This window comes from Populus alba, chromosome 2 (assembly GCF_005239225.2).
Source record: "Populus alba chromosome 2, ASM523922v2, whole genome shotgun sequence".
In the NCBI taxonomy this organism is placed as follows: domain Eukaryota; kingdom Viridiplantae; phylum Streptophyta; class Magnoliopsida; order Malpighiales; family Salicaceae; genus Populus; species Populus alba.
This window is the reverse complement of record NC_133285.1, coordinates 10,492,798-10,505,486: the sequence shown is the minus strand read 5'-3', so window position 1 is coordinate 10,505,486 and position 12,689 is coordinate 10,492,798. Positions and strand designations below refer to the sequence as shown.

At 39.1% G+C, this 12,689-nt stretch overlaps 1 protein-coding gene across 1 annotated transcript; it reads left to right on the top strand.

Moving 5' to 3' along the window:
• The first annotated feature begins 598 nt into the window (after positions 1-598).
• LOC118044417 (endoribonuclease Dicer homolog 1) lies at positions 599-12,340 on the top strand. The gene is made up of 20 exons (XM_035052685.2): positions 599-2,662; positions 2,768-2,881; positions 4,223-4,433; positions 4,559-4,953; positions 5,202-5,433; positions 6,008-6,180; positions 6,261-6,383; positions 6,475-6,635; positions 6,719-6,952; positions 7,045-7,195; positions 7,276-7,458; positions 8,259-8,420; positions 8,496-8,591; positions 8,709-9,340; positions 9,620-9,720; positions 9,828-10,027; positions 10,103-11,020; positions 11,124-11,288; positions 11,424-11,797; positions 11,887-12,340. Exons 1-20 carry the CDS (start codon positions 1,535-1,537, stop codon positions 12,062-12,064), a joined length of 5,931 nt encoding a protein of 1,976 aa, XP_034908576.1. The 5' UTR covers positions 599-1,534; the 3' UTR covers positions 12,065-12,340.
• Positions 12,341-12,689: the final 349 nt, after the last annotated feature.

The window sequence follows — 12,689 nt, the reverse complement described above, 5'->3', positions numbered from 1 at the left end:
TCCTTTAATTTTATTTTTTAATATTAAATTGGTTAAAAACTAAATTTATAATTTGTTTTATATAAGTTAACATCATTTTATAATTCATATTATAAATTTAATATATTAATACTAATTAACATAAATTGATTTAATATATCATAATTTTATTGCAAACACGACTTAAAAGTAACGTGTCAACAGTGTAGAATAATGAACGAGGAAAATAAGAACTTAATCATGACACCTACGGTCATTTATCTGAAACCAAAAAATCCCAATCACGGCCACACACACAGTTGTTAGGTCCCCCATTGGAAGATCTCATAGGATAAAATATATTCAGTTCTGAGATATAGGGAATAATTCCTTTTTTTTTTTTTTCCATACGGGTTAAAAAATAGTAAAAAAAGAATATATCAAACGGACCAGAATGTCCCATCAGACGGACCTATCATTTCGGCAAATATTTTGTAGCTTCCTGGCGATCTTTTTTCCATCGAATGATACCAAAATTCCACCCGCGTGGGTCCTACTGTCATCGAATTGACACGTGTCAAAGTTCTTTTTTTCCAAACATAAATTCAATGCTCCCATTTCTCTAACCCTAAACCCTGCCCCCCTCCTTTTGCTCCGAAAACATCAGGAAACAAGCAAACGCATGAAGCAACAAACAAGGCAACTACTGTTGAATTTCCTTAAAAAAAAAAAAAACAAAAAAACCCCGGCAGCCTTGACCATTCAGAAGAGCCCACGGTGCGGAGAAAACACGCGTCGAGAGATCATTTGCTACATTAAAAGATATCGTACACCGCCAGAAGTTTCGAAAAAATCACGCAGAAGTAACTTCGAGGCCAACACTCCTTTTTTACAGTCTTACTCTACTTTCTTACAGAACTGCCTTAAGCCCTTAGCTTCCTTTCCTTTTGTCTTCTGTTCCTTCTTCTTCTTCTCCTTCTTTTAATTTTTGTTTTTTTTTGTTTGAAAAAAGAAGAGAAAAGGAATCCTTCTCGTCTCGCCCCCTCTTTGCTTCGTATCTTCCTTAAACCAGCAAGAGAATATAAGAAGAAAGCCATAGCCACTGCAGAGAACATAAAGAGAGAGAGAAGAAGAAGAAGAAGAGAAAGCACGTTGGGATTGGAGGTCTGGCTTGATTTCAATCAGAAGATAAAACTAAAGGAGAAAAAAAAAGGGAGGAGCAAGGAAGCAGAATTAAGGGTTGATAGACCGTGTGAATCTAAAAGAATCACACAACCAAACAGCAATTAAAAAAGAAATTCTTTTTGTTTATTACCCTTCTTAAATATTCGCGTGCTTCGTACGGTCTATCCACCCTAATCTGCATTTCAGAAAGAAAAAAAGAAAAAGAAAAGAAACAATCAAACCCCCTCTTCAGCCACTCGCTCTTTCTTTCGCTTTATCGAGATCTTATTCATTTGTTTTTGCTTGGATTTTGATTCTGTTTTTGTTTTCTTGATTTTTTATATATTTTACTTTACTCTTTCTTCTTCTCCTTTTAGAGTGTTGATCACCACTAGTTAAATTACCCGAGGTAATGGAGAGCGAGAGTAATGGTAGGGTTTCGGGGATTGGAGGTGGAGGCGGAGGTGGAGGTGGAGGTGGTCCGTCTTACTGGCTTGATGCATGTGAGGATATTTCTTGTGATATTATAGATGATTTTGTTGATTTTGATACTTCAATTGTTCCAGAATTATCTGTTGATAATAATTCCAATGTTAATAATGATTTCTTTGGAGGGATTGATCACATTCTTGATAGTATCAAGAATGGTAGTGGTCTTCCTCCTCTTCATAATGCTAGTACGACAGCTAATGCTTCCAATGGAAGTCGGGATTGCATTGTTGGTGATGGTTGGTTTGTTAATGTTGAAAATGGAGTTTGCAATGGGAGCTCGGTATCACAATCAAATGGTGGTGATAAGGACAATATTGACAGAAAAGGGCAGGTGGAGAATGGTGGTAATGGGTTGAATTTGTCCAATGGGAAGAGAGAAGAGAGGTCCTCAAACAATTTTGTTAAAGAAAATGGGAAGAAGGATGAGCAGTCGACGGAGCAAGCTATTGATGGTGATGAAAGGTGCGGTAAAAGGGCTAGACTTTGTTGTTATAGAAATGAGAAAGTGTATTCTAGTAGAGGGCAGCATGAGCATAGGGATAGGGAGAGAGGTTCTAGCAGGAAGAGGTCACGGGATTGGGATGAAAGCGATAGAAGGGATAGGGATATTAGTCGAAGAAGAGATAGATATAGTGGTAGTAATAGGAGGGATTGTAGAGATAGGGATTGGAGGGAAAGAGAACTTAGGGGTTATTGGGAGAGGGATCGTTCAGGTTCCAAAGACATGGTTTTCCGATTGGGCACTTGGGAAGCTGATCATAGCAAAGAAGGAAGGGAGGCAAATGACAAAATCCAGGAGTGCAAGGGAGAGCTGGAGAAGAAATCAGAGGAGAGTAAAGAGAAAGTCCCTGAAGAACAGGCCCGCCAGTATCAATTGGATGTTCTTGACCAGGCTAAGAAGAAAAATACAATAGCTTTTCTTGAAACAGGGGCAGGGAAGACACTCATTGCTGTACTCCTCATCAGAAGCATCTGCAATGACTTGCAAAGGCAGAATAAAAAAATTCTTGCTGTATTTTTAGTTCCGAAGGTTCCACTTGTTTATCAGGTAGTTTATTCTGAAGACTATGTTGCTTTAGGAATGTAAAACTTTGATGATCTTTATTGACTGCAAGTATTGCTTGATTATATTGTCTTGCTCTTCTGACTTCAGCAAGCAGAAGTTATTCGTGAGAGCACTGGTTACCAAGTGGGCCATTATTGTGGTGAGATGGGTCAAGATTTCTGGGATACTCGAAGATGGCAGCGTGAGTTTGAAACAAAACAGGTAGCTCTTGAAGTTTTTTCTTTATGTTAGATTTTGGTTCCACAGCAATATTTTTGTGATATTCAATTGTTATATCTTTCTGTTCTCTATTTCACATGTTCACTGTAGTCATCACCGGTGATTATGACAATGGCTATTAACTTGACATGATTTTTTAAAACATTAGCAGTACAAAGAAATTTGGGGCTTGCTGCAGTTAACAGTAGTTTCTTCTTATGGTTGCTGTATCTTGAATTATATGTGGGAAACCCTTTGTTTTCTAGCATCTGATAGTTTGAACCATTTATCATAGAAGTTTTATTTTAACAACCCCAAAGGTCTGGGGAAGGTACAGTAGTAAGAGAATCGGGTCACCACCTTTGCAGTTCATTCTAGTCTCTTATCCAAACTTTGAGTATGTTTATTGTGTGATTTGTATAAATATTAGTTTTATTTGCTGGCTTCTCTCTTACCTCTGTGCTCCTTGTGACTTTTCTCAAATTGGTGTTTGTATGTCCAAAGTTTTCTTGAAAATTAGACTTGAGCGTAGTCACTAATTCACAAGAGACTGAGCTCAAAATAATATGCAAGCCACAAGGTTTTAAGGAGCTCTTAGCCCTAATAATGTGCAGAATGAAAAGAAGTTAGAATCCAATTGATCGTTTGGTTGTGCATTGCCCTGGATCTTTTCTTTTGTGTTGAAATTTATATTTTAGGGGAGGGATACCTGTGACAATACCTCCAGAAAATTTTGCATCTGATGCAAATGGTTTTTTTGGGTTTTGATGAAGGGAAGATAGGTATTTTTTTTGGGTTTTGATGAAGGGAAGATAGGTATGTTTGAGGGTGTTTTGCTATTATTTCCATATCTGGGTAATATTATTACAAAGGAATGCCAGAAATTTTAATGATGAATGTGTTATTTTGAGCTATCTAATCTGCCTGTTGTTTTGTTCTCAATATATTTTATGACGTAGCTAATGTATCGAGCTGGGATCTTATCAAAACCATTAATGGGGTTACATTTAGGAAGAATGAAGGGGAAGGGGAAACACCCTGGAAATCTCTTTCCATCACAGCTGCCACAGTTTTAGATATATTCTTTTAGAAAAGTGGATAACAACATTCATTCATAACACTTATGTTGCCTGTTGCCCAAGTGTTTCAACAATATGTGTCATTTTAAACCGATGGAGTTGCTGCTTATGGCTATCCCTGTCTAATTTGAGGTCCATTGAATTTTATTTTTTTTGGTTATGCAAAATTTCCATTAGTAACAGGAAATAGATACATAATTTGCTTGCTTCCACTCTGGTGGTAGCTTGTTCCTTGATCTATTTAGTTGCTTTTCTATCTCTGCAGGTTTTAGTAATGACAGCCCAAATTCTTTTGAACATTCTGAGGCACAGCATAATCAAAATGGAAGCCATAAATCTCCTCATTCTGGATGAGTGTCATCATGCTGTGAAGAAACATCCATATTCTCTTGTGATGTCTGAGTTTTACCATACAACTCCCAAGGAGAAGAGACCATCTGTTTTTGGAATGACAGCTTCTCCTGTTAACTTAAAGGGTATTCATTAATTTGTGACTGTTGAATTTGAAGCTGTTTGCTTTCCTAGAAGAGTTTTCTTTAATCAGGATTTTTTAGTTCGTATTCAAGCTGTAAAACCTTGTACTTATAGTGTTGTGTTTCAGGTGTTTCAAGTCAGGTGGATTGTGCAATAAAGATCCGCAATCTTGAAAGTAAACTGGACTCAATTGTTTGTACGATAAAAGACCGCAAGGAACTGGAAAAGCATGTACCAATGCCGGCAGAGGTTGTGGTGGAATACGACAAAGCAGCTAGCTTGTGGTCCCTTCATGAACAAATAAAGCAAATCGAAGCGGCTGTTGAGGAAGCTGCACAGTCAAGCTCGAGAAGAAGTAAATGGCAATTTATGGGAGCTAGGGATGCTGGGGCCAAGGAAGAGCTGCGCCAGGTTTATGGTGTCTCTGAAAGAACGGAAAGTGATGGGGCTGCTAACTTAATTCAAAAGTTGAGGGCAATTAATTATGCACTTGGTGATCTGGGTCAGTGGTGTGCTTACAAGGTACCTACAAAGTGGTTTACTTTGTCCTTTGTTATTGAAAACACAATTGTTTAGGGTTCCATTGCTTAGTCAATGGTAAATGTCTTGGACCTGCCACCATGAATCTTGAGAGTGATGACTTTATTGAAATTGCTGATGGATAGGACTCTTTCTACTTTTTTTTTTTTTCCTGAGAATCTTGCATTGTGGGACTGTAACTTTGAATGGCTATAACAGTATACTTGGTTTTGCATCCATGTTTATTGCAGGTTGCACAATCCTTTCTGACTGCCTTACAAAATGACGAGAGAGCAAACTATCAGCTTGATGTTAAGTTTCAAGAATCCTACCTAGAAAGAGTCGTGTTGCTCTTACAATGCCAATTAACAGAGGGAGCTGTTACAGACAAGGATACAAAAGTTTCAGACAATGGGAATGGCAATATTCAAGATGGGCCTGGTTTTGATGAGATTGAGGAGGGAGAGCTCCCTGACAGTCACGGTGGGTGTTGTTAATTCTTGCCAACATAACATTCAGTAAGTCTATAATGGTGAAACAAAATGGTTCATATAGCTGGCCCATTTACCTGTTTGAGATCAAGGCTTGGTGCAGATGAGATTGTAAATCTGTACCAATCTGAATTTCTTAGAATTAGTCTTCACTTTGACAATTAGAAAATTATTGAATTGAAATTTCTGGAGAAAGTTGAATCCATTATTTATTGTAGGAGTACAATTAAGAGTTGCATCGGTAAAAGTATAATTAGGAGTAGTGTAGAACCGTTAAGTTGGGAAATTTAGATTAATTCCTTGGTATAGTGATCTCTTCTTGAAACTGCTTGAAACAAATGATCTCAGTGTGTCAAAAATACCTTACTATTGGCATAGAGGGAAACTTAGGGAAGTGTACCTCTCATATGCAATATTCATTATGTGACTGGGGACATGACGCACCAGTGTGTATCGCTATGCAGACCTCAGTTCTGCTCTTGATTTTACTACTTTAGCAGTTTTAAGTAGTTTTGAAGGGAAATTATGTTGATACACTTCTCTCCTTGTTCAATTCTGTGGTGTAGTTGTCTCTGGTGGAGAACATGTTGATGTGATAATAGGAGCTGCTGTAGCTGATGGAAAAGTGACCCCTAAAGTGCAGTCACTGATTAAAATACTACTCAGATATCAGCACACGGAGGATTTTCGTGCAATCATCTTTGTTGAGCGCGTTGTAGCTGCTTTGGTTCTTCCTAAGGTCACATATGTTAATACTTTTGTCTGTGTTGCTCCCTGTAACATGGTTCTCATTGCAACTTGTTATGTTATGTCTCACAGGTCTTTGCAGAACTTCCATCTCTAAGTTTTGTTAGGTGTGCAAGTATGATAGGGCACAATAATAGTCAGGAAATGAGAACAAGCCAAATGCAAGACACAATTGCCAAATTTCGAGATGGTCGTGTATGTATCAATGCCATACTTGCTGATTTGAATTCTTCAAAAGCTGAAGTTTTATGCTAATGCCCACTTAATGCTTCCATATATTGTATAGGTGACATTGTTAGTTGCTACCAGTGTTGCTGAGGAAGGACTTGATATTAGGCAATGCAATGTTGTTATTCGCTTTGATCTTGCAAAAACTGTTCTTGCATATATTCAGTCTCGAGGTCGTGCAAGAAAACCAGGCTCTGATTACATCTTGATGGTGGAGAGGTAATCGTGTTGGATCTAATCTCAGTCTCATCTTCTAACTGGTGGTAGATATCAAATAACTTAAAACTTTTACCATATCTCAGGGGAAACCTGTCTCATGGAGCATTCTTAAGGAATGCTAGGAATAGTGAGGAGACCCTGAGGAAAGAAGCGATTGAGAGAACTGACCTCAGTCATCTTAAGGATACTTCAAGGTTAATTGCAGTAGATTCAATACCAGGAACTGTGTATCAGGTGGAGTCTACTGGTGCTGTTGTGAGCTTAAATTCTGCTGTTGGACTTGTTCATTTCTATTGCTCTCAGTTACCCAGTGACAGGTGCCTCATTAATCTATTGTTGATAACTTCAGCTATAATCTTATTGGTTGTTAAGGAGTGCTAATTTCTTTTCCAATATTTCTGCTATCCAGGTATTCAATACTTCGTCCTGGGTTTATTATGGAGAAGCATGAGAAGCCAGGAGGTCCCACGGAATATTCATGCAAGCTTCAGCTTCCTTGTAATGCACCATTTGAGGAGCTTGAGGGTCCTGTATGCAGTTCAGTGCGCCTTGCACATCAGGCATGCTACTTTGTCATCACAATCATGCTAGCTCTGCTGCTTTTAATTTAGGAATGTGTTAATTATCTGATCAATTGCAGGCTGTTTGTTTGGCTGCTTGCAAGAAGCTTCATGAGATGGGAGCATTTACTGACATGCTCTTGCCAGACAAGGGAAGTGAGGAAGAAAAGGACAAGGTTGACCAGAATGACGAAGGTGAACCACTTCCTGGGACTGCTAGGCATCGGGAGTTCTATCCTGAAGGTGTAGCTAAGACACTCCAGGTAAGTTTGTACTGTTTGTTTCATGGTTATGACTGCCTGTGGGTTGATGATTGGTAATGGTTAAGTTCAGTGAAAGAAATTTTTGTCAATGATGGATTAGAAAAAATAGGAGCCTGCTCAAATTTGCTCGTGTTGTTTGAAGACACAGATAGATATCAAACTTTAGAATACTATCCTGATGGTCTGGGTCGGTGAATATCTCTGTCCCTATTTTTTGCTACACCATTTTCTTTGCTTTGCCAGTTCAAACTCTTTTCTATACCTAATAAGAATAGGAGCATGTTCTTGTCCTTTGTCATTTGCCTGCACTTTACTGTACCTAGTAGGTGTAAGAAAAACATTGAAAACTGGGAGTTTATAAGAAATTGGCTACTATACCTAGTAGGTGCAAGAATTTCAGAGGTAAAGAATAGCCTGAGACAGTAGTTTAGTGGAGTGGGGTTTCTCTATTTCTTCCTCTCCATGTCTTCTTTTAAACAGGAAAAGGTGTTGGGATTTGGGGGGTCAGGGAGTTCGTGGATGACAAGATTTTGAACTTGCATCTCAATGAACTGCAAAAATACCCAGAACATGTGTATTGCAAGTGTCACTTCTCTCTCATCACACCAATTCAAATGCTAATCTTTAGAAGATGCCTTCTATTCCTTCTATTTTCCTATCTTTTTTCTCCCTTTCCATAGTGTTTTTATATCATTGCAGGTTATCTGTTTTGTGCAGTGTAAAATAAGTGCTGCTATAGGTTTGTTTTTAATTATGGTCTTCTCGTAGAGCATAGATACTTATTCTCTTTGGCCTTCCAGGGAGAATGGATCTTATGCGGAAGGGATGGTTGCAACAACTCCAAAGTGCTTCATCTCTACTTGTATGGAGTCAAATGCTTAAACAGTGGCACTTCAAATGATCCATTCTTGGCTCAAGTTTCAAATTTTGCTGTGCTTTTTGGCAATGAGCTGGATGCAGAGGTATATCAATTTATTTTCAGTTTCAGCATAGATAGATATGTTAAGCATTTTTCTTTAACACCTCAATTTCTTCAGGTCTTATCGATGTCGATGGATCTATTTATCGCTCGAACCATGATAACGAAGGCATCTCTTGTCTTTAGGGGTCACATAGCTATTACGGAAAGTCAGGTCTGGTTTTAGTTAACTATTGGAATAATGGTCCAAACTCCAACCACTCCTATTCACTTTTCTCAATGTACATCTCTGCATTTGGTTACTGATATGTTTGACCCTGATTGTGTGCAGCTGGCATCCCTCAAAACTTTTCATGTAAGGTTGATGAGCATTGTACTGGATGTGGATGTTGAACCTTCCACCACTCCATGGGATCCTGCAAAAGCTTATTTATTCGTCCCTATGGTTAGCGATAAGTCTGTAGATCCTATAAAAGAAATTGACTGGGATCTGGTTGAAAATATAATTGGAACAGATGCTTGGAGCAATCCTCTTCAGAGAGCTCGACCAGATGTTTACCTTGGTACAAATGAGAGGACACTTGGTGGAGACAGGAGGGAGTATGGTTTTGGGAAATTGCGACATGGAATTGCTTTTGGACAGAAAGCTCATCCCACTTATGGCATCAGGGGAGCTGTAGCACAGTTTGATGTTGTGAAAGCTTCTGGATTGATTCCTAAGAGGGGATGCGATGCAACTGAGACGCAAAAACTGGAGCTGACCAAAGGCAAATTGATGATGGCTGATACTTGTGTCAATGCTGATGCTTTGATGGGGAGAATTGTAACAGCTGCTCACTCTGGGAAGAGGTTTTATGTGGATTCCATATGCTATGATATGACTGCGGAGATCTCATTTCCAAGAAAAGAGGGTTATCTTGGTCCTCTGGAGTACAGCTCATATGCTGATTACTACAAGCAAAAGTGCGATCCTCATTGCTTTCCCTAATAATTTTTTATTAGCTCTCGCCCCTTTCTTCTCTCTGAAGATAATTGAATACCTTATTAATTGCTATGGGCTGATGCCATTACTGGTAACTTTGATGCATCTCAAATGTTGTGCCTGAAGAGAGGAAAACTTATCTGAATTTGTGATGGAAATATTCATGTCCCCTAATTGATTGGAGAAGCTCTTTTTTTCTTTTTTGCACTACTGAGTTTGTTTTCATCAGGATATTGATTATATTTATGTATTATTATCAGGTATGGAGTTGAATTGATATTTAAGCAGCAGCCTTTACTAAGAGGACGTGGTGTTTCATACTGCAAGAATCTCTTATCCCCTCGGTTTGAACACTCAGATTGTATGTATATTCCCCTATCCTTCAGGAGCAGAACCATCTCTGCCCATAAACCATGCTTCAAAGTTTTTTAGTTTATTGAGCTAAATGGACAAATTTTGTTTTTGTAGCAAATGAAGGTGATGCTGAAGAGAATCTTGACAAGACTTACTATGTGTTTCTTCCTCCTGAGCTGTGTCTGGTGCACCCTCTTCCTGGATCACTTGTTCGAGGTGCCCAGAGATTACCATCGATAATGAGGAGGGTTGAAAGCATGCTGCTCGCTGTTGAACTTAAGGATATAATAAATTATCCAGTCCCTGCTTCAAAGGTATTTTATTTATTACTTGAAAGTCTGAAGGCTGTGAACTACCTTGTAACTGATGTGTTCCTCCTTTGTCTACAGATCTTGGAAGCCTTGACTGCTGCTTCATGCCAAGAGACATTCTGCTATGAAAGAGCAGAGCTTCTAGGAGATGCTTACCTGAAATGGGTGGTTAGTCGATTTCTTTTTCTGAAGTATCCCCAGAAACATGAGGGTCAACTTACTAGAATGAGGCAACAAATGGTAAGTAATATGGTTTTGTATCAAAATGCACTTAACAAAGGACTTCAGTCATATATCCAAGCAGATCGCTTTGCTCCTTCTCGATGGGCTGCTCCTGGAGTGTTGCCTGTCTTTGATGAGGAAACAAAAGATGGAGACTTGTACTTATTTGATCAGGAGAAGTCACTTGCTGAGGATAGAACCGGAACGAATCATCTTGATGATGGGTATGAAAATGAAATTGAAGATGGTGAACTTGAGAGTGATGCTAGTTCTTACAGAGTCCTCTCTAGCAAGACATTGGCAGATGTTGTTGAAGCATTAATTGGTGTTTATTATGTTGAAGGTGGGAAAAATGCTGTTAACCACCTTATGAAATGGACTGGAATTCAGGTAGAGTTTGATCATGAAGAGATAGATGGTGCATCTAGGCCATTCAATGTTCCAGAAAGTGTTCTTAGGAGTGTTGACTTTGATACTTTAGAAGGTGCCTTGGATATTAAGTTCAATGATCGTGGCTTGTTGATAGAAGCCATAACGCATGCTTCACGACCATCTTCCGGAGTATCCTGCTATCAACGATTAGAATTTGTTGGTGACGCGGTCTTAGATCATCTTATTACTAGGCACTTGTTTTTTACATATACAAATCTGCCCCCTGGTCGCCTGACAGACTTGCGAGCTGCTGCTGTAAACAATGAAAATTTTGCACGTGTTGCAGTTAAACATAAGCTTCATGCGCACCTTAGACATGGGTCAAGTGCCCTTGAAAAGCAGGTTTGCTACCTTATTCCTTTGTTAGTGTAGTGGGGTGGCCATGGTTTTTTAATTTACTTGGTCTCTTTTATGAAGTCTTTACACTCTGTGAACAATGTTACAGATTCGGGACTTTGTTAGGGAAGTTCAAGATGAACTATTGAAGCCAGGGTTCAACTCCTTTGGTTTGGGAGATTGCAAAGCTCCAAAGGTTCTTGGTGACATCGTTGAATCCATTGCTGGTGCTATTTTTCTTGACAGCGGACGAGATACAGCGGCTGTGTGGAAGGTTAGTTTTTAATCTTGGAACTCACTAGCGCGGCTGTCATACCTCTTCATCAACCCTTTCAGCTTTTCAGTTCCTACTGTTCATAAATGAGGATATTTGATGATGATTTCTTTGTCTCGCGTCCCCTTATTACAGGTTTTTCAACCTCTGTTGCATCCAATGGTCACTCCAGAAACCCTGCCAATGCATCCTGTAAGGGAGCTGCAGGAACGGTGCCAGCAACAGGCTGAAGGATTGGAATACAAAGCCAGTCGAAGTGGCAATTTGGCTACTGTTGAAGTTTTCATTGATGGTGTTCAGGTAGGAGTTGCACAAAATCCACAAAAGAAAATGGCACAGAAACTCGCCGCCAGGAATGCACTTGTTGTTTTGAAAGAGAAGGAAACAGCTGAAGCCAAGGAAAAGAGTGATGAAAATGGGAAGAAGAAAAGGAACGGCAACCAAACCTTTACTAGACAAACATTAAATGATATCTGCTTGCGTAGAAATTGGCCTATGCCATCTTATCGGTAAGAATATTATCCAATGTCTGTCCTTGTATCAAAATAATAGATAAAAAACAGCATCATTTTACTAATTTTATATTTCGGCTTTTAAGGTGTGTCAATGAGGGTGGTCCTGCACATGCGAAGAGGTTTACGTTCTCAGTTCGTGTGAATACTACCGATAGAGGATGGACAGACGAATGTGTGGGAGAACCAATGCCGAGTGTTAAGAAGGCCAAAGACTCTGCTGCAGTTCTTCTCTTGGAACTATTAAATAAACGGTACTCATGATATCAATAATGGAGGCATCATTTGCGGAGTTCAAGTATCTACCTTTCCTTGGATAATCCCGCACAAAAATTGTGCTGTTCTTGGAATTTTACCTTCTACCGTATATTTTCAACATCAATATAGTGTTTCTTTCGACGCAGTCGAGTAGAAGTGCTCAAATTTGCGAGACCAATGACACAGTTGGCACTTTTTCTTTTGGCCTGCCAATAACAGTGAGTTGGTGTCAAGTAGTGTAAAACGATTGATTACAGTTTATACTCATTTGCTTTTGGAACAGCTCCATCAAGTTCATTGTCCCTGAAGACTGCTATAAATGCTTGAGCAGTGGCTGCTTTTTGAATGGATTGGTTGCTGAAATGGCAGTTTAGAAACATGTCCTCCCACCGTCCATAAAGAAACCTGAAAATTCTTCCAAGGAATCCAAATGTAATCATCCCATTTTGAACTTGCTGTCGGCAATTGACTGTTTGCTGTCAGTATACTTCAACGTTGTTCCCTTGTTAAATAAACAGAATCAGATTCAAACTTTGTTTTCATGGACAAACATTAACGTGCAAGATGGAAAAGTTGCGGTTCTCTAAACAATGATAACTCTATATTTGTTTGAGATCCATGGCTGAATCTG